Genomic DNA, 21,861 nt, shown 5'->3' with positions numbered 1-21,861 from the left:
TTAAAAATCACACTTAAAAGTAGCAGTGTGTAGCAACGAAATAATATGTGATTTTATGAGATCACAGATATATGGAATGATTGTACATGAATACTTAAATTTAGAATATATATTGATCATGCATGTTTATAAAACATTGAACAATAAAACACGGTTCTTTTGTTATAGTATTTGAAATAAAAAGGTATTTCTTCAGAGAAAAATGTATTATTCTGACAATTAATTCATTGTTTCCACCAAAAAATTATGCGAATTCAATATTTGGTGGGTATCATATTGTTTATGAATTTACTAGGGAGTTCGTAAATCATCATATACCAGTAGGACTCAAGTGCTGCATTTTTAATACATGCATTTTAGTTATTGTTGTGAGTAAAAAATGCCATACATCCTTTTTATTCTATATTAAGCTGAAAATGAAGCACACTAGGAAAATAAGAGATATTCCCTGTTTATCAGTTTGTTGGTAGAGATTTTTATTTTGTTGACTACTTATTTTACAATACAATAAATAGTCCAAGAAGATATACTGTGACCAATTCACAGTTGCAATTTTGATTTTATTTGTGATATATATTGTATTATGTTAAAAGCAAGTCTTTGTTATAAAAAAATAGTGAAAAAAAGTTTCTTTTATCCATCAGTTCTCATGCTATTCATGATTATGGGCCTGAAATGTACAAATATTCAAAAGTTCCATTGTCCTATGAATTTAAATGCAGGCTTACAAGCATTGTTATTATCTAACACATTGATGAGTTTACAGATATTCAAATGATTGTGCATGAATGCATCCATATATTTGTACTATACGTTGAACAGTTTTCATATTTAGTTCTTAGATTCTTAATATTGCTTTTTTTTTTTTTTTTCTCCAAAACTTATATGTTCAAAGCTATCAAACGTAATGGTTAGAGGATAGTTAATATATTTATTCTTTTAAATTCACTTTTTATTCTTTATGTCTAGATATGTGGTGTGTCTATATTGCGTGCTGGTGAAACTATGGAGCAGGCTCTCTGTGATGTTTTAAAAGATGTCAGATTAGGAAAAATATTAATTCAGACTAATCAGGATACTGGAGAGCCTGAGGTAATAATTAACTTGCTCTCATTTTTTGAATTGCCCTTGCTCTAAGCAAGTATAATCTAATAGACAAGATTTTCAACTTCAAATTTTGAATTAAAAATTCTGTAACTTTACAGACTCAACTCATTCTTTTGTTTTGAAAAATTTTATTTCATGTATGTTTATTTCATTTATTTATTTTCATAAGATTTTCAGTATGAAATATTTTAGATATGTTATTTCTTTGTCAAACATATGCATAGCTTGATAATTTATAAATTAGCAAATATATATATTTTTTGAAAAAATATTCGAATTTGTTAGGTGTTACTGCAATAAAATCCCATAATTTGCATTTTTGTTGAATATATATGTTGTTGGCATCAAAAGTGCAAAACTATGAAAGATTAGAATTATCAAAGCCATGTTTATCACATAGATGCTTATGGGATAAAAAAAAAAAAAAAAACTCATTTGATCTGCAGAATGTAAAGAATTAAGTTGTGTGTTGCTGCACAAGATAGCTCAGCATAGAAAGGAAGAAATGTTGTGTGTTTGGGGTTGGTCGATGCAGTTTTACACACTGTTGAATTTTTAGCCGTTATAGTTGAGAATGGTCTGCCAATTCGCATAAACAGACAAGCTCAGAACCTAGCTGTTCTGGTGAATAGACATGCCAAGGAAGAAGTGAAGGATGGGAGACATCCGGGGAAGAGGAATTTTTTCCATTGCACAAGACTGTGTATCAGAAATTCTAAAGATATGCCCTTTTAAATATTTTGGAACATTGCTGTTGAATTGAATTTTATGGTTTAAGTGCAAAGAACATGATATTTGATAAATAAAGGTAATATAAAATCTTAGCCTTCAGATTTTTTTATTAATTTTTTTAATTTAATTTCTTTAAATATAATGCAAGGTTCTAATATTTGGTGGCAACAATTTGAAAAGTGAAATGCTGTTTACAGCGAACCATTACAGAATGTCAAAACGAAATTTATAGCCCTTCTGGGCAAATTGTCCCTTTGGGCTAATAATAATTCCGTCACAATAATAAATATCTTAAAATAATATTCTGCTGCTTGTGACACAAAATTCTAGAAATCCAGGAGGTACTAGAAGACAAGCCATAAATATGTTTGGGTTCTGTCCAAATAAAGAAATCGTTAAAACCCAAGCAAATCAGCTGAGAGCCAAATTAAATAAAACCATATGAAAAATACTAGTAAAGTGCAGTTAATGCTGTGGAAAATTTTGAATGTTGACAATAAAAATGCAAAATAAAAGAACTATATATACATATAATCTGCAGCTGATTAAATGAATTCAAATCCAGTTAAAAAAAAAAAAAAGTCCAACATGAGGCTCGAATCCATGACCCCGAGATTTAAGTCTCATGCTCTCTCGACTGAGCTAGCCAGGTGACATTCAAGTTTTCTCTTTTGATTTACATATAATTATCATCTTTTACATTATTATCTGTTGAAAGCGTTATTTATCAAAATATTCTAAAATTCATTTCTAAGAAAAAATTTGCTGATAAATGAAAAAAAGAGATTATGCACTGCTATTTAATTTTAAATAAAATTAGTTCTGAGTTTTTGAATATTTTTAGGTACTTTCTCTTTCTGGAAAACGGTACTTTTCTGTTAATCGGGACCCAATTAATTGCCAGATTGTAAGTACTAGATGGCAGCGAGCCTACCAATACATAATGCATCTGAAACAAATGATTATTTTACTAAATCCAAAATAAATATATAAAACCAAGACAAATACAATATAAATTTTACCATATTAATTTGGGATTACACAGGAGGCTTAAAACCTGTCTGCTGGTTTCCTTTAACATTCTCAAAAATATTTGCGTCTTTTCATGCAATCGACATCCCATCTGAATTCATTGAGGTAGGAATTTAGAGAGGTGTCCAGTACTGTGCTTTTAGCAATTTGCACATGGCATCTAGTGGTGTAAGTAGTCCTTGTAGGCTCGTATGAACATAGATATATATTCTCCCCACTCCCTTTAATTTACAATACTCCAAAAAACATGACAAAAAATTCAGGAGTTTTGATGAATTATGAAGCACTAGTGTACTGAGGTGAAAAATGCTAATAGAATTGTTTTGCAAGGAAAATTATGAAATGTCCATACCTCTTTATATTTTTTTCATTATTTTTATTTTATAAAAATTTTAATGAAATCAATTCAGATTTCACATTGATAGAAGGAACACTACAGTGTCTGCCAGTTGAGTTTTCAGCACTGAATTTTGAAGAAACAATGGAAGCACTCAAAAAACTATTTCAAGAATTCATTGAAACTACAAGTCTAATGGATGATCACATATTTAACAGGCTTTAATTACAAAATGTTACATAGTAAGAATCTTGTAGCATGAACTGAAGAGGCAGCTGTTGGCTATGAGCACTGTAAGGAAAGGCTGACAATTTTAGTGTGCAGTAAAAATGGACCTTGTAATGATTAGAAAATCCCAGAGTCTTTAAAACAAACAATTTCAAGAAATGCTGTTCCTGTAAAATACTATAGTCAGAAAAGTGCATGGATGAGCAGTGAAATTTTTAAAGACTGTCTCTTTAAGAATTCATTCCTTCAACACAGAAGTTTTTTAAGGAAAATGATTTACCCATAAAAGCTGTTTTGTTGCTAAATAATGCTCCAACACACCCTGATGCCAAGGAATTTCATAATGGTGACATTAAGGCAATTGCATTCCACAATACCTTGATCCATATGTTGTCTTATGGTAGTTACACTGGAGGCATTGCCATAAGACAATGTATGGATCAAGGTATTGTGGAAATGATAATAAGGAACTATCGCAGGAAGCTGTTGTTTATGGTGAGAGAAGAAACTGAAGAAGGGCATAATTGAAATGCATCAATGTAAAGAATGTTTCTTATTAGGTTCTATGAGCCTGGGCTGATGTAAAGACTATAATACAGTATTAAGTCCATAATCCGGACTTGTCGGGACTTCGGCGATTCTGGATTAGGGGTTTTTCCGCATTAAAGATCATCAATTTAAATCTGGTAAGATGGTATGCAGAAATTATACAATTAAAAATATGAAACCGTAATTTATGAAATAAAGAGCAATTATGATGTAAAGGGTATCAAAATTTACAAAAAGAAAAAAGCTTAATATTTATTTGTTTACTTTAGTAAACATTTCTTTCAATGTAAGTTAAGTTGTTCGTTTTTTGTGCTAATACTTTCTCTTTAATTGTATAAACAGACATAATTTCTTGTTGAGTTACAAAGTTCCACTGTTCGAGTCCTGTAATTGCTATGTCGAGAATACCGACTAACTTGTCAATCGAAATTTTTTCGTTTCAATAACGTTCTCTGTTACTTTCTTCACTATCGGAAGCGTGCATGGGTAAATGCTTTACTGGCTTTACGCGCATGCATAGCGGACGCGCGCATGAAATGCGTATGCGTAAACGCTTTACGTGCATGCATAAGTTTGTGGCTTTGAGGTCTGGATTATAGATCATTCCGGATAATGGACGTCTAGATTACGAACTTTGTACTAATTCTCAGATCATGAAAGTATGAAAATAGAAATTGCAGGTGAAATCGGGGGGGGGGGACATTCTACCTTTTGTGCGACATATAACTGGATGTAAAAATGCATCTTTGCTAGAAATTGAAAGTTGGAAGTCTAGAAAACTGCATTTAGATATATTGAGCAATGAGAAGCTACAGAAATTGGCATAATGATGCTAAAATGTGATTATTAGGCTTATAATGTGTAAAAATTATAACATAGTTTGACATGGGCTTTTCTGAACACCTCCCTGTTGTCTGACATTCTGCCTGCCTTCTTATGTCAGATAAGTGAGACTACTGTATTTTCAGCAAATTTCAGTCATATAGTTATGATAGCTTGTACTCCTCTATTAAAAGGGTTCGTTAAAAATGTTCTAGGGCAGTTGTACTTGAAATGTAAAAATTTATTACCTAGTTACTTCCAAAATAATATCTTTTGGAACACATATATTACTCCAGCAATTCTGATTGTCTTGAAAGCATTAGTATAATGTCTTTGTCGATGTATTTTATAGACTGGCCTTCATATCTTTCTGGATAGCTTGAATTGTTTGAAAATGTCGACCCTAGAGCTTTCTTTATAAGGAAAAACAGCTGGGTCAGAGGGTGAAATATTTGGAAAATAATGTAATTTTGATATGATAGAGATTTGTTTTTGATCAAGGAAACCTAAGCTTCTTTGTTTCAGATGTGGCGCTGTGTTGCTTAATTGAAAGTTGCACTAGAACACTTTGCTCTTTTTGTATGTTTCCTCTATGAAAAGTATGCTAACGCCTTTCCAACACCCAAATTTTGTTATTGTGAATTTACATGCTATGTGGCTTTTCTACAATTTTTTTAAAGAATATATGTTCATTATTTTAATATTATAAAAAATATATTATCCAATATGGAAAAATTTCTAATAGGTGAAAAAATTCAAGAAATTTTTTATAAGTTCCATTAATTTATTCAAAAATATATTTATAGTTCAAGTATTTAAGTGACTTACTTTAATAAAAATATTTTAATAATGATATTTTTCATCTTTACTTATTGCAGTTGTATTACCTTCGCTTGCCTAAAGATATTAAAGACTATTTTATAATATTAATGGATGCAACTGTAGCTACAGGTGCTGCTGCAATGATGGCTATACGTGTGCTTCTTGATCATGATGTACCAGAGGAAAACATTATGCTTTGTTCATTACTCATGGCAGAGTCTGGTTGGTATTTTTGTTTAGTAATTTTTTTTTCAATCTTATAAAGGAAGAAATATTTGAATTGATTGAAGGTTCCATAATTTTACAAAGATCATTGTGTTAATTTCAAAAATACAGTTTTACAGAATGTTATATGCACTAATATTTTTCTCAGAGTTAAGATGTATTAAAAGATAATGAGACTGCACTGCATTTTTAAACATTTGAATTTTTTGTTGCTCAAAATTTGTGCATGCATTTCCAGTGAAATTGCTGTTCTTTAAAACTGTTTGCATGGTTCGATTCTTTGAAAATTTATTGAAAACAAAACAAGCATGCTAAAGGGGTAATTAAAATGTAAGCATATTAATGTAGACCTTATGAGTAAAATGATGTTATGTTAAAAATCTGCCAACATAGCTTTGATTGATAATACATAAATTTAATTCAGTTAAATATTCTGACATTGCATTTTGTATTTAGGAAACTCATTTTATCAATATACAGTAGACTTCCGATTATCCGCGGGCGGATTATGCGCGGAGCGGATCATCCGCGCCAGCGGCACAAAGTTTTTTTTTTTACAAGTGTAAAGCAAAGAAAATAAAAATGTTCACAAAACTGAGCGAAACGTTAAATTTGCTAAACATCGGGCTTATTTATAGCAAAAATATCCCAGGCCTTCTCAGAACCTTCTCCTCTGATGAGTAAGTGATTTCTTACTCACCCTTGCAGTGCCTGCTCCACGGCCCTCTCTCATCTTAATCTTACTGATACGTCTTACTTAATCTTACTGATTTTACAGTTATGCTTTTGTAATTACATAATACATTACAGTATTAAAATAGTACATATGTTTTAATTTTTCTGTGTATTCTTGACGCCTCTCGTAAGTACAAAGCACTTCTCTGTTTTCATTAACAAAATGCATTTTAGGTTAGTTTTGAGTGATATACTAAAATATTAAGTGTTAGTTAAATATTTCCTGCTGTTTATCTTAAGTTTTATTGTACATATACATTTTTCAAAGTTGGAATAACTGTTTTCTCTTTTGCTATACCCCTTTTTAGCTTTTTTCGGATTATCCGTGATTTTTGTTATCCGCGGCGGTCGCGCCACCCAATTCCACGGATAATCGGGAATGTACTGTAATTAAAAATATACTTGTTTCATTGTTCCATCATCTTGTAAAAAAGTTACTTTAGTGGGAAATAAAAATGTATTAAAACAAAATACTTTTATTATTCTGTTTGGTGCTAGCCACGAGCATTATGGCGTTGAATAGTCAAAATAGGTCAAGTAAGTAAAATACAGACCCGGACTTGGTCGAGATTTCAGCGATTCCAAATTTCGGAATTTTCCAGATTTTAGAGCATTAGTTTAAATCTAGCAAGATGATATGTAGAAATTATAAAATTAAAAATCTTAAATGATGAAGCAGCTATGACTTTAAGAGAATCAAATTTCACCCTTCCCTAAAAAAGCTCAATTTTTGTCTGCTTTATCAAACATTTCTTTCAATGTGATTTCTCTTTAATTTTATAGACAGGCATAATTTCATATTCACTTATAAAGTTCCATTGTTCAAGTCCTGTAATTGCTGTAAAGTTTAAATTTGTCAGTGAATTAAAAAGAAAAAAAAAAAAAAAAAAAAAAAAAAAGAGGCCACTGTAGCTGTACAGATTAAAATATGTGCAGAAACAATGTAATTAGTTATCACACTAGTTCGGCCTATACCCTTTATATTGCTCAATTCCTTCTCCATGGTATGTACTTCCCCCTTTTCTGCTTTTTCATAGTCAATTGTATAAAATAATTTGCAGCCAATATTTTTAACACTGAGAATCATCAACTGTCTTTCACAATTGTTAAATGTAAGGTTTGCTTAAATAAAAATAAATATGCCGACAATTAGATTTTTACACAGAACTGTCACCAATGATAACTGTTCTTAAGGCATATGCAGCACGTATTTCCAAAGAATAGCTGAGGGCCAGGATGAAGCCTTATTACTCTGGTAAAAGATAGGCTGGCTAGTTTTATTCCAATCAGCAGTCCTTCTTAGGCAAAAAAAAAAAAAAAAAAAAAAAGTGTTTTGATGAATGTTAGTATTAATTTTCATTCATAAGAGATGAGGACAGTCCCAGTTCTCTTTGTGTGATATCTAGTTTTATCAAATGGAAATATGAAATATGTTACTGTTGCATCATTTAGAAACCAAACATCTCAGCTACAAAGGAAAACTACTAAACTTTTTCAGTGATTCTCTAAAGCTCCTATGTAAAAAACATTCACTGATTGTCTAAAGCTCCTATGTAAACAGCCAGATGATGAAAATGTGGTTGAAGCTTCCTATAGCATAAGTTATCTACTAGAAGTGGTAAAACCATGCAGATGTTGAAAGTTTGATGCTGCTGAATATGTGAACAAAACAGTGTCTTTGAATGATCAGTGAGATATCAGATGACTTTTGAAGTGACACCAACTTTTTTTTAAAATGTTAACTATAGCACTAGTACATTCAAATTTTTGAGCTCAAGTCTTAAATTTTTATTTTAAATATAGTACTTTAATGTAATTATAAGTTTACTGTGGTACAATCAAAGTCCTAAATTCGGATGCCCATTATCCGGAATGACTTAAAATCCGGACCTCAAAACCACCAACAATGTTTTTCTCATATGCTTTACGAATGCGCATTTGATTTCCTCCTCCACACATAATAAAACATCTAGAGGCTCTAATCTTAATGTCACTTCGACAGTAAATAAAATACCTTGTTATTGAAGAAACAATCATTTTAACATAAATTTGTATGATCAGCAATTTGGCTCCATTGCTGCATATCTGCTTGGCACACATCTCAAATCGAAACATTCTGTATAGATAAATCGCTGATCTGACGCCAACCTGGCAGATCATTAGTTATTATACTTTCCTTTCATCACCACATGTTTATCAAAACATGACAACTTGAGTAATAACCCATGTAGGGATGCCTAAACAATATTTTTATGTTAGTAATTAAATAATAAAGGAGTATGGTAACCTTTTATGTTGACATTACGCTTGGCGATAATTACAGATTTAAGTTAAATGCGCTAAAAATTGTTGACGAGGAAAAATTTACGAAACATTTCTTTCCAACAAAATCTATTTTTACTTACTCATAGACCCAAAGATTACATTTAGGGCTATTTGAACTAAGAATAACTAATTTGTTATTAACATAAACCCAGTACTAGCGCCAGGGCTCGTATGGCCGCACCGAGTCACATACTTTAGGACCCACAGAGACTGCATCAGGCGGTAAGATATCTAGCGCAGGCCCTCAATAAGGCTTTTAAGTATAAGTGGGAATTTATTTATTCAGAACTCATAAGCCTTAAGCATGTGCAAGAAATAGACGCAAGTATAATAAATAACTAAATACAATTCAGGCTTAATTGTTTCAGTGTGCGAAAGAAGCAAGATAAAATTTAATGGAACATTTTGTCTTTGGTCGCCAAGCTCATGATGCATAAGCCAAATATGTATAGTGAAGGATAGCTAAATTTGATGATGATAGCAGCTAATTTTAAAGGTTTTTGGATATTGTAAAACAAAGGTAAAATTTTCCAATTAAGGTTTGTAAAGAAATGTGGAGATGCGGTAATTAATGAAGATGATATAAAAAAGTTTTTGATTGTGATGACAATGCTTCTCACTCATAATCACTTAATAAATGGCTAAATCAGTATGGTTCTAGATCCAGAAAATACTGCTATTGATAGTGAAAAAAGTGACAGAGAAGTTATTGAAAACGAGAAAATTTCGATTGACAAGTTAGTCGGAATTCTCAAAACAGCAGTTTCAGGACTTAACAGTGTAACTGAACAAGAGATCAACAATGTAACTGAACAAGAGATGTCTGTCTGTCTACAGAATTAAAGAGAAAGAATTAGCACAAAAAACAAAGCGACTTAAACAACTTACATTGAAAGAGATGTTTAATAAGGTAAACAAATAAATATTAAGCTTTTTTTTAGCAAATTTTGATACCCTTTAGATCATAAACACTTCATTTCATAAATCACAATTTCATATTTTTAATTTCAGAATTTCTACATGCCATTTTACTAGATTTAAACTGGTGATCGAAAAAAATCCCAAATCCGGAATCGCCAAAGTCCCGACAAGTCCAGATTTCAGACTTTGTACTGTACAACATTATTTAGAGAAATCTTAGAATTTTATTATAGCTCTAGATTTCATTGTCAATAAATTAATAAATTCACTTATTTTTTCATTTCCATTTTAGAAAAACCGATATTCAAAATAATTAGTTATGTTACTAGCATTATGTTTTGGCTTTGAAATATGTGTTATCATTGTTGTTATTTAAAATAAACAATAAAATATCTAATCTTTGTTTTATTACAGTTTTCCAATCTTATTCATTGCGGTGTATAGTTTTATAGTATTAAAATAACAAAGTTAAATAACAGATGTACTGTGGGAATACTGTAAAGGAGCGAGAGGGTTCTGAAAGGGGATGTTTAAGCTACTTTGCAAAATCTTAAGGGGCTTGCAAGAGAGTATGGAAAAGGTGGGAGACTTTGAATTAATATCAGGAGCGGTCTGCTCAGAAGTAATCTCCCAAAAGTTCAAAATATAGAGTATAAAAGTCACATGCACACACACAAAAAGTAAATAAATAAAAATAAAAAATAACTAAAAAAAAAAAAGAGAGAAGAAAACTTGTAATTAGAGCTACTCTGCAAAATTTTAAGGGGCTTTCAAGAGAGTGAGGGAAAAGTGGGAGCCTCTGGAATTATACAATCTCAGGAGAGGCCTACTCGGAAGTAATCTCCAAAAGTTCAAGATATAGAATGTAAAAATAATTTTAAAAAAGAAAACTTGTTATAATATCATTAACGCTGCAATCTTATTTTGTATGCATTAATTAAAAAAAAAAAAAAACTTACTATAGTACTACTTTATCAGTTACTAACTCTACAATCTATTTTGAATGAAACTGTCAAATGTACAGTTTATTAAATAAATTAACATGTTGAAAAACGATTATTGGAGGTGCTAAGGCAGCAAGAATCAACATGTTATTCATAAATTTGCAAGACTAATTTCGAAGGTTTAAATATAGAACTCATTTGCCTGAGCATAAGCTTCTCTTTTGTTATCTGCACTCCTGTAGCTGAACAAGGTTTGGTATTTAATCTTTTGAAACTTAGTCCTGCAAATTTATGAGTGTTATGGTGATTCTTGTTGCCTTAGCGCCTCCAGTGATATGGTATGTACTTGTATATTTTTTCTTTTAGTTTTTTGAGTATATGATTTTGTGTGTACATTAGAAAAACAATATGATTTAGAAAACTGTGGAACAATGTAGAATGCATGGACAAATAAATTATTTTATCTAAGTAAAAGAATATGATTGAAATTGGCAAGTCCTTTGATACATTGATTGGCAAGGCCTTTGATTTGTGAAATACATAATCTAACATTAGTGTGTCATTTGTGAGCTTCATAATGTGCTTAAATACTATACATGACACATTTTCCTACCTGTCGATTTTCAAGCACTAAAATTAGTAGGGAAAGATGCCAGTAAATTTGGTTTTATTTTCATCACCTTCCTTTTACCTGTTTTTTTAATTCTTCTAAATGAAAATGATCCTGCTATTATGTTAAAAAATGGCCATTTTGGGCATTATCAGTTAATAAATTATGTGCTTCTAGTTAAATATTCTTTTGCAGGTGTTCACACTATTGCATATGCTTTCCCAAAAGTAAAAATTGTGACATCTGAAGTGGACCCTGAAGTAAATGATAGATTTTACATCATGCCCGGAATAGGTAAAATTATGTTTTCTTTTCTCTGAGTACATTTAATCTTACCTATATGAATCTTCCCTCCATGAATTAATTAGCATTACATGGTTTTTAAAAGTATTATGTAGAAAGTTAAACATTTAAAGACAGATCAGCAGCAAAACAAGTGTTAAAATTTATTTATCTGATCGTGTGACAAAATGTAAGATTATAAACTTGCTAAAAAATTAAAAGTCAAGGATGATACCTCTTTGAAGCATTTCAATCATAGTTTCTGACTGTAGCAACAACTAATCATTGAGAATTCTGCAAGTTTCTACTTTTTAACATTAATGTGCTTATTTTAAAATTAATGAAGTATATAATTAGGCTTCATGAAAAGTGTCCTCAGATTATCACTTTTAAACATATATTATACTTTTATTTGCAGGTAATTTTGGTGACAGATATTTTGGTACAGAAGTATTTTGAGCATTCGATACTTGAGTACAGATCTGAAATGTGATGAGAACATAGCTTTATTTATTGTATAAAAACAGAAAAATTGTTTTGTACTTATGTATAGAAAGAATATTATTTATTTATTTTCATGGACAAAGGTGCTTTCATCATTATTTTATAAGGCCACACAAATTCTGTGTAAAATAAGGAATTGGTGTTTTTAAAATGACACAGATTCTTATGAATAAATTAAAAGTTTAAGCAAGAGTAATCTTATTAAACTAAACTAAAAAATAAAATGATTAACTTGGGTTAACTTAAGAAATATAACAGAATTTTTTGTTTCGTTAAACAGTTGAAACAATTTTTCATTAGTCATTTTCATTTCTTTAAATCTGGTTATTTTGTTTGTTATTCATAGTTATTTAAAAAATATCTGCATTTTTATTTCAATTATTTGTGAATTATCTGTTCTTTCATTTGAAAAAATCTCTTGATTTTTATATTTCTGCAGTAAGATTATTATGCAGTTTCTATTTATAAAAGTCTTTTTTGATTTGATGCTTTGATGTTGTTTGAACATATATAAGTGCTGTAATATTATACAAGTGAAACCTTAAATGTTTAATATTTTATGATAGTTCAAGCCCTTGCCTTTTCTTTATAGATAATGATTATATTAGAATAAAATGCATTTAGTATTAGGAAAATATTAAATAGGAATCAGTACATTGATTATTGTGAAAAGGTTCAAAGTAACAGGGTTGTAATGAAACTTTTCTGATGCAAAAATCATAATTCAGAATTTTTAATAAAAGTTCTCAGTATCAAAAATCATTTAATATGTTTTGAAATATTTCTTCCCTTTCCAATTCATATAGCTAAAATATATTTTTTAAAATCTGTATAATACATTGAAAATCACTGGCATATACAATAAAATTATAATTTTTTGATTTTTTGTTAGTGTCTGTCCCTTTTTGCTTATTTTTACTAAAGTATAAATATCTGAGTAATTTCTAGTTTCATATGTAATATTAAGATTTTTTTGAAAATTACACCAATTTACATCCTGTTTTTATAAAAATCACATTTCATTAGTGAGTGTTGTAAGAATTGGGTAGAATGTCAAGAATTATTCATAAGCACTTTCCAATATGGAAGAGTAGATGTAGAAAAATCTGGTATTTAAATCGATCACCATCAGAATTTTATAAGGTATTTCTTTAATTTCCTCTGAATGCATTTTCATACAATAAAAACATAAGTAAAATATTATGTGTAGAATGAATTTTTGCTAATATTAGATATATGTTTGTAATGGGTATTTTAGTAAATATGAAGATATTTTAAGTAAATCTTAAGCTATCGGGACAAACTTCTTGCACATATCCTGAAATGTTCTAACACTACACCGAACAGAATTAGTACTTAATGCTTCCTTATTTGCTTGTAAGCTAATATCAGTTTTGACTTCTAAAATATATATTGTTTTAATTTTTAGAAATCAAATCTATTTCAATTATTTTTTTAATTCACATCTTGGTATGACCACTGTTGTAAAAAAAATGTTACGTTTGTTCTTCAATGAAACAATAAATGAAATTTTCTTTAATAATTAGTTTCAGATAATCGGTGAAATATATATGTTTATGAGCAATTAATATAATTTTGTGGACAGAAAACATGGAATTTTTTAATTAAAAGATAACACTGATTATAATGCTGTTTATTAAGAAGAAAATGGTATTCTATTCTCAAACAATTGTTAAAATCCTTGAAATGCTAGTTAACGTTTTTCATTAAAATGTTCAAGTATCCCATTTAAATATTTTGAAATACACTGATGTGGTTATTAAATATGGGTTTAAACATTTTATAGAATTTTTTCTTCATTAGAAGCAATTTACTCTTTTCTTCCCCCTTTATTTATTTTCTCATAAAATTCTAAACCATTAAGAAATTACATTGATTAAATAGTTAACTTCAAAACATGTAAAAAGAAAATGAGGCCAAGCCATTGTCTCTTTTTTAGTACATTGTATATTACATCAATATAAATAACAGTTAGTAAAAGCACAATTTAGGAAATGCTTCAATAGTGTTACATGTAGGTACATAATTTTTTTTTTTTTTATGATCAGGTCTTCAAAATTATTTTAATTGTAGTAAAATTATTTTTCAGTGTACTAAAGCTAAACAAACATTAATGCTTTGTAATATATAATTTAAAAGCAAAATGTTAGTGAGAATTTTACTGAAAGAGAAGCAATAAAGAGAGAATTTTGAAAGCTGGTTAATGGCAGAAGTTGCTTCGTTAGATCGAATATACTTTCAAGTACTACTTTTCTTTATTGCATATAATTTGAACTTTTTACAAGGTTTAGCTTTTTTTTTTTTTTTTTTTTGTTTGTTTAATATAGATAACATTTTGCCACCATCATTAAAACTAAAATATGCTTTTTAATTTCAGTTGCTTTGTATTTAGCTGCTTAAGAATTAAAAAAAATTGCTCATAAGATTTGCAGTTTTTTAGATATATTTACATCATACTTCTTCTGTATTGAAAAATTATATTATTCTTCCATTGTTGTTTAGAGTTCCTGAGTAAATGAATACTGCACTTATATACTCATTATACACTTTAGTATTGTTTCTCATTTTTATATTCGAGTTCCTAAGTAATGGAAGTAAGAAGTCTGATGAATTCAACATGTTTTTATGTATATAATAAAAATTATTAACTTCTATATTGTAGTTTACTGAATTGTGTGAGTAATAAAAAAATTATTTCAGATGTTGATTTTTATTTCTTTAATAATTCAGTATTTTTATTTAGTAATCTAAATCTTAGAAAAACATGATATAAATATGATAGTTTAACTATGAGGTTGAAAGATGAATGTTGTGTTGCAGTTTTGTTTTCACACTTGTACTTTTTATTTAATGCAATGGGTAATTAAAGATTTATTATTTGCTTTGCCATTAATAATACAAATAATTAGCAATTTGGTTATTTATTGATTTATTTTGAAAAATAATCAAGTTTGATGGGACAATTTTGCTTATTGAATATTTTGAGCGAAATATCCCCATAATAAATTTGCAAATTATTGTTCTTAACAAACTATTATTAACCATAAAAAGACAAATTTTAAAGTCACTTATGTAATCTTAACCAAAAAAATATATATTTCCCAAAACCTTTTCAATCTTTAAGGTTATATACCATTACTGAATACTTTTCTGTTATCAGGACCAGATTCAGAAATGTATGCATGTATGTGTGTACATACGTATTTATGTGTGCATATACATACATTTACGTATGCATTTCTGATTTTAGTCCAGATAACAGAAAAGTACACATTATTGTAGTCAAGAACGAAACCCTTCTTCCCCCCGTTGATGGTTCATGTTAACAATTAAAAAAGCTACTGTGTTGTTCTTAATAGAATTTTAGCCTAGTAGCCAGCTACAGTAAAATTTTAACTGAATTTTTGATAAACTTAAAAATGGTCAACTTAAAAAAATAATGCTGATATAATAAATCTGAAACAACTTATCTCTAGTTTTTAAAATTAAGATTTTTTTTTTTTTATTTTTTTTTTTTTATTCTGCCATTCCATTTTCATTAGCATTAATTTCACACCAAAGTCCCCTTCCAAAATTTCAGGTATTATATTTCAATGAAAATATCCATTTTGACTGTTTTTGAATTCATTTGAATGATGTTTTTGTATGACATTCATAAGTACGAACATAATACCACAGAATATTGAAAGTCTGTATTTGGGACTGCTACAAAATCTATTTGTGCACCTTCCTTTTTCATTGCAATCAGCTGCACCAATATATTGCAATATTTTATTTTCAAACAAAATTATCTCGCTCATATTTTCATGCAATCTGCTGCTCAGGGGTGTTTGTGCTCCGGGAACTTCGATACCCGGAAATTCCGGGGATCGTCGTTCAAAAGGAAGGAATAATAATGAATTATTTATTTTGATCTGGGTAATTTTGTTTGCTTTGAAAGCAGAAAACGCAAGGTCGGTGTGTGTGGTGAAAACTTTTCATTTCTTTTTCCAAAGACAGCGATAATGCGTGAAAAGGGGGAAAAACTTCTTTTTTGTTCTTTCCTTATTGGGAGTTATGACTCATTCCCCCGGTTCTTGGACATTCTCTTCTGGATTCTTTTCGGCAAGTAGGCGCGGCAGGAAAAAAAGGGAGAGACTTCGTTCGACCAGATGTGGGATCACGTGACTCTGGGTTCAAAGGTCTTATCTCTCCTGGCGTGGTGCCAATAAGTAGAGAAGGGGGGATTTTTCGCCATATTAGCTATTTGTCATTGATCGCTTCTCAACTATTTTTTCTCCGCTGTGTAAAATTTTCGTTTCATTTATTGATGCATGTGTAAATTTTCGTTTAGTTTATTGAAATATTTTTTTATTTATGTACGCAAGAGAATTTCACGATATTATACAATTAGAAAGATTTAAAAGATGATTTCACAAATGATTATAAGTATCCTACATTGGCTAAATTGGTCAAAGCCTGCCTTAGCTGCTTCCATAGCCCATTAGTGGAAAGTGCATTCAACTTAATGGATACACTTGTCACTGACTATAGAATCTCTCTTAAGATTGATTCCCTAGATGCAGTGCAGACTATTAAATATGATTTAATGGCTTCTAAAGAAACCTCATGTGAAAAATATGGCTAAAATATCCAATGACTGATCCAATTCACAAAGATCTCTTACTGAATATGAACAGAAGTTGGAAAACATATCAAGAGGACTTAAAAACATGTATTTCAGATGAGTCACCTATAAAAGTCTCTGAAAAACCTTCTACATTAGCAGAAAAGCAAACTGCTTCTACCTCTGCATGTGCAGTTCTCGAGGAAATTTCTTCAACTGTAAATGAAGAAAATAAAAGTCAGCCTTCCTGCAATTATGAAGTTCACCACAAAAGAAAGACAAGCCCACAAACATCAAAAAATAAAAAAAAGCAGCAGAAATTAGATAATTTTTTTTAAAGAATTAATTCAGGTAATTTAAAATATTTACATAAAATGTAGTAGTTTATATGTTTGAAAATTTATGTTTATTAATTTTGCAAAAAAAGTAATTCAATGAACTTTTTATAATTAGGTCATTCAATACTTCATAATTGTAATTTTTCATTTCTCTCCCCCCCCCCTTCTCGAAACTCCAAAATGTAAGTCCGTGAAAGTTTCAGGGGATTTTTTGGGGTCCCACAAACACCCCTGTGCTGCTGAAAATTCGTATATATATATTGTCAGTCTGTTACCCTGCCAGTGTATTACTGTATATTTTAATATAAACAAATTTTAAAAGTACTGATGTTGGCAGTTGAGGCTGATTAAATTCCATTTTTATTTAAATTCACATTTGAAGCCACAATTTATTTGGCACTCTAATCGTGCCTATTTCCAGAACATTTACATTTTTCAATACTATTGTGATAGGAAAGGAACACAGTGAAAATGATGTCCAAGCAGCAACAGGACAAGTGAAGTGAAGTGCGCATTAATCCAATATGGGAAGATCGCTAAGAAGAAGGTTTGGGTTTAGGTTCGAAAAGTTTCAGTTCTCAGAGTTTAGTTTCTGATGCATAGATTTATCTAGAAATGATGCAATGAATCAGAAATGTTATTAATTTTTTTAAATAAAAAGGAATTAAGAGGCTGTTATTAAATTAAATTATAAAGATGATTTACACATTTTTTAATCTTCCATTATATGTATATCTTGCCAGTCTGTTACCCTGCTCGGTGAGCTCTCTCTCTTTTTTTTTATATGTTGGTAAATTGTGCATGCTTTGCTTTACTAATTTGATATTAAACTGTTTAATTTTTGCTTTGCTAATTGTGTTTTTATTTATTATCAATTCAACATCTTCCAGTTTTGCCCCTTGCATTTAGTAGATAATATAATTTAAAAAATATAATTTCTAATTCTCATTATTTTTTTTTTTTCCACAAGATGTATGAAAATGTGATTAAAATGAAGTTTTTGATATACAGTCAGAAATGAAAATGTAAAGCTCTTTTAAAATATGTATTTCATTAAATGTATAAATTAACCTTTCCCTAAACTTAATTGAATTTTGCTAGTTTTCTAGTAATCAGTGTGAAGAATTAAAACTGCAAAATATTTCTGTGTGAAATTTGATAGTGCATTATTCCAATTTAAATTTATTCGTAATGGTATATAAGTTTTATCTAGTCTAAGAACTAGCTGTATGTAAATAAATGTTTGCAGTCATAATTTCTCTTTCCTTCCATCCTCTGTTATGACTGACATTGATATGTAAGGAATAGAATTTGGACAAGCCATAACCAGTATGTAAAGTTTTGAAATTAAAATGGTCTGGTATTTGAATTTAAGCACGTAGTAACAATTTTTAAATTTATTCTATAGTTTAAAGAGAGAGGAAAATCTCTTCATTCCAACTTTTTTCTGTTTTCAGAGATGTAGGAAAAGACAACAAACTAGGTTGCTTGCTTGCATACATGCTTCTTGTTAAAAGTATGCTAATAGTATAGGAAAAGACAGCTAATGTGGATAAAAATTTATTATATTGTTAAACTTTGTATAGTTTGTATAAAAGTATCAACATCATAAGTTACAGGAATTTTTTAAATGTCAGATATTTAAATCCTCTATCAACTCATGGTTTTAATAAGGGAATTTAGGAAGACTTAAAATAGTTAAACACCTTCTTTAATTTTCATTCATTCAAGTTTATCATTTTAAAATTTTTAGACATTAATTTAAATGCAGTCTTTTTCATTTAAATGAAAATCTGCTGTTTAAACTGCATAATCAGCATATATAAAAAAACCTCTTAGTTGTTCATCTTAAAGATACTATAAATATCAATATACATCTGTTATCAGGGCTGGAATCAAATATGTATGCACATGTGTATATATGTATGTGCATAAATATGTGTGTGAAATATCTATACTATTTATAAATGTTTTTAAATAAATATAATTGCCATTTATACATGCCAGTTTAAAAAGTCTGTTTCAGAAAACACTACTTAAATACATTTATGCCATAAATGTTTTCATGGGATATGTTATACTAAATGTGAGAATTTAGAAGCTGTGCCAGATCTGAATATTACACAAATAACTGCCATTACAAATAATATAAATTAGTGGTATGAACATTTTTTATTAACAAAATAAAAAAAAATATTTAAAATTTTGTATACTAAATATCTAAGATACATTAATAATATCTCAAAGGGGAAGAATTCAAATATTTTTTTATTAAATTTTAATTTTTTAAAAATATTTAAATATAGTGTGGTATTTGCAGGACATTTTTGGTGGTTATATTTTGTAAAATATTGTTCTGTTAACTAGTCAGAGTTCAGAAATGTATGTATATATGTAAGTATGAATGTATGTGTGTCTATGCATATATACATATGTGCATTTACATACACACATTCGTACATTTTGGAATCCAAATCCAGTCCCGATAACATATTAAATTTTCAGACTGACATTTATTTCAAATAATTCTAACATGTTTCATTAATCATTAAATAATTTATTGTAAACTAAAACAAATAAATTATAAAGTGGGGCAAAATCTAGTTTCTTATTTTAATCTTTTTTTAAATGCATAAATTAAAATATCTATGTTTGTTTGTAGGTAATTTTAAATTACTTTATGCTAACAGCTAGATTTTTGATGGCATTTCGATTCTGATAAATTTTCTGATAATTACTGAAAAGTATCTTCTTTATAGATTGTTGGTACTTATTAGTCGGGTTCTTTTTTTATTTTTCTTTCGCGAAAAACAGCGTTGACATATAAATGTATTCCCACGTAACATGATAATTCTTAGTGCAAATAAATTCGTAACTGAATATATTTAGTTTTTGACCAGAAAGAATATAAGTTAATTATTTTATTTATATCGCATCATAAATCAATTAGCTCCATTTATGAATTTTTCGATACTTCCTTATTATATTACGATGACATAGCTCGGTCGATTTGCGATTCAATCTTGGGGGCCGCTTTCATAAGGAAGTACGGATTTTTCTGATTATTATTTACGTTCGTTTTTAATAATAGTGAAAATAATGCAAACTCGGACTTCAAATACGGAAAACCTTGAAATCTTTTCAACACTATATAACTGAAATGTATTCGCGGACCGCCAGTTTGAGGCTACCGAAAACCATTAAGAACCCGACACTTAGCGGGGCCATTAATTACGTCACTGAAGATCGTGAATACAGGGATTGAGCGAGATCTCAATACTATTCTATGTTTTTATTTTAATTCTATTACTCTACTTTCCAAAAGTTTTCGTTTTTGATATTTTACTTACACAGCTGCTGTGTAGTGTTTAAACTGCCAACCTGAAATCTTAATGTAAAAGTCGTAAAATTTTGTAATTAAAAACAACCTAAGTTTTTTTTTTTTACTCAGTCTAAACTGATGGAATAGCTGTTAATTTACTCTTAAAATTTTCTGGTTGAGCGAAAACGTTTAAACATCCCAATAACGGGGAATTTCAATTTCGTTTCACAGATTCACTGCTGGCAGTTTTCGCTTGTGTCTGAATATTTTTTCCTTATTGTTTTGTGCGATAGATTGCTTCTTTTCTTACACAGTGTTGCATGAAGATACCTACAGAAGCTATCAATTCTCAAGTAAAAGTAAAATAAATAATATGGAAAATGACTTCTGCTTAATACATAAATCGAATGAAATGTTCATATTAATATAATTAGTTAATTGTGGAAGAATGTCGGACATCTGCATACTCACCTTTCCGATCTTATTCCATTAAAACTTTACATAATTCTGCATAATTCACTTTAACATTCCACTCTCTAATACATCCAACAACTATATGCGTCATCTGCAGACCTTGATTTACATATCCTTATACAGGTATTCATTCCAAGGTTATCCACAAAATGTGACGCAGTTTGCTCCTTGCGATAAAACACAGCGAAAATAACAAAAATAGTCTTTCAAAACCTGATTTATATTTAAATTGTAACTTTAAAAATTCCGTGTGTTAATTCAGCGAGTTCAGAATAATTCCATGCACACAAAACAATTCCAGTGTTCAAAGAAAATAGCTTACAGACGTAATTTCTTACTCCTGGGAAAAATAAACTCTTATGCATAAAACTTGTATCTTGTGATATCTTTTCACTTTGTGGGAGCGATTAATGAAGTTATTTTACATGGTAAAATCCTATAAATATTTCTCGTACGTTAATAAGCACAACCTAACGTTTAAGTCGCCTGGAATTAATCAAGACTAATGTGCAGTGTCAGATGACATGTAACAATAAATTCTACTATTTAGTGTTGCCAACGAGAGTCTTATTAAGTCGCACAAGATAATATCAGCGTATCAAGAATTTATGTGATAAAAATTTGAAATTCTTTATATATATATTTTTCCAGAACTAGCTGTTTTTATTGTTCACATCCCGAGCAACACTACCCCTCCCTTACCGTAAATATTAATAAAGAATTTTCAACTTAAATTGAAATTCAGCTGTCGTGTGTTCTTATTTTTAGTTTTAAAAATGCGTTTTCAGTGGTTGACTGATTTCACTAAGATTGAATTTAATTACTGAATTCGTTCGAATCAAAATTGACAGGATAAGGAACTTATATAGAGAGGAGTATATCTCCTTCAGTAGCTGGATAACCAGAACTTGATTTCTAATATGAA

At 29.5% G+C, this 21,861-nt stretch overlaps 1 protein-coding gene and 1 long non-coding RNA gene across 4 annotated transcripts in view; one reads left to right on the top strand and one right to left on the bottom strand.

Annotated features, from left to right (window-relative positions):
• The window catches only part of l(2)k01209 (uridine-cytidine kinase-like lethal (2) k01209), a 73,947-nt gene extending 59,050 nt beyond the window's left edge, over window positions 1–14,897 (top strand). For all 3 annotated transcript variants that reach the window (XM_085808363.1, XM_085808360.1, XM_085808372.1), the window contains exons 11-14: window positions 970–1,092; window positions 5,686–5,851; window positions 11,585–11,683; window positions 12,090–14,897. In XM_085808363.1, coding sequence (XP_085664489.1) covers window positions 970–1,092; window positions 5,686–5,851; window positions 11,585–11,683; window positions 12,090–12,130 — 429 coding nt within the window. In that variant the 3' untranslated portion in view covers window positions 12,131–14,897. The remainder of the gene's footprint in view (window positions 1–969; window positions 1,093–5,685; window positions 5,852–11,584; window positions 11,684–12,089) is intronic.
• Window positions 14,898–17,509: 2,612 nt separating this feature from the next.
• Window positions 17,510–21,523, bottom strand: LOC118190783 (uncharacterized). The gene is made up of 2 exons (XR_004758473.2): window positions 20,934–21,523; window positions 17,510–17,749 (listed from the first exon to the last, which is right to left on the bottom strand). It is a non-coding gene; the product is annotated as an uncharacterized LOC118190783 (long non-coding RNA).
• Between the last annotated feature and the right edge of the window lie 338 nt (window positions 21,524–21,861).

The sequence above is a fragment of the Stegodyphus dumicola genome, chromosome 1 (genome assembly GCF_044657685.1).
Source record: "Stegodyphus dumicola isolate Sdum_Otavi_A_Nest chromosome 1, ASM4465768v1".
Taxonomy (NCBI): Eukaryota; Metazoa; Arthropoda; class Arachnida; order Araneae; family Eresidae; genus Stegodyphus; species Stegodyphus dumicola.
The sequence above is the reverse complement of the archived record's forward strand: the minus strand, read 5'-3'. Positions and strand labels throughout refer to the sequence as shown.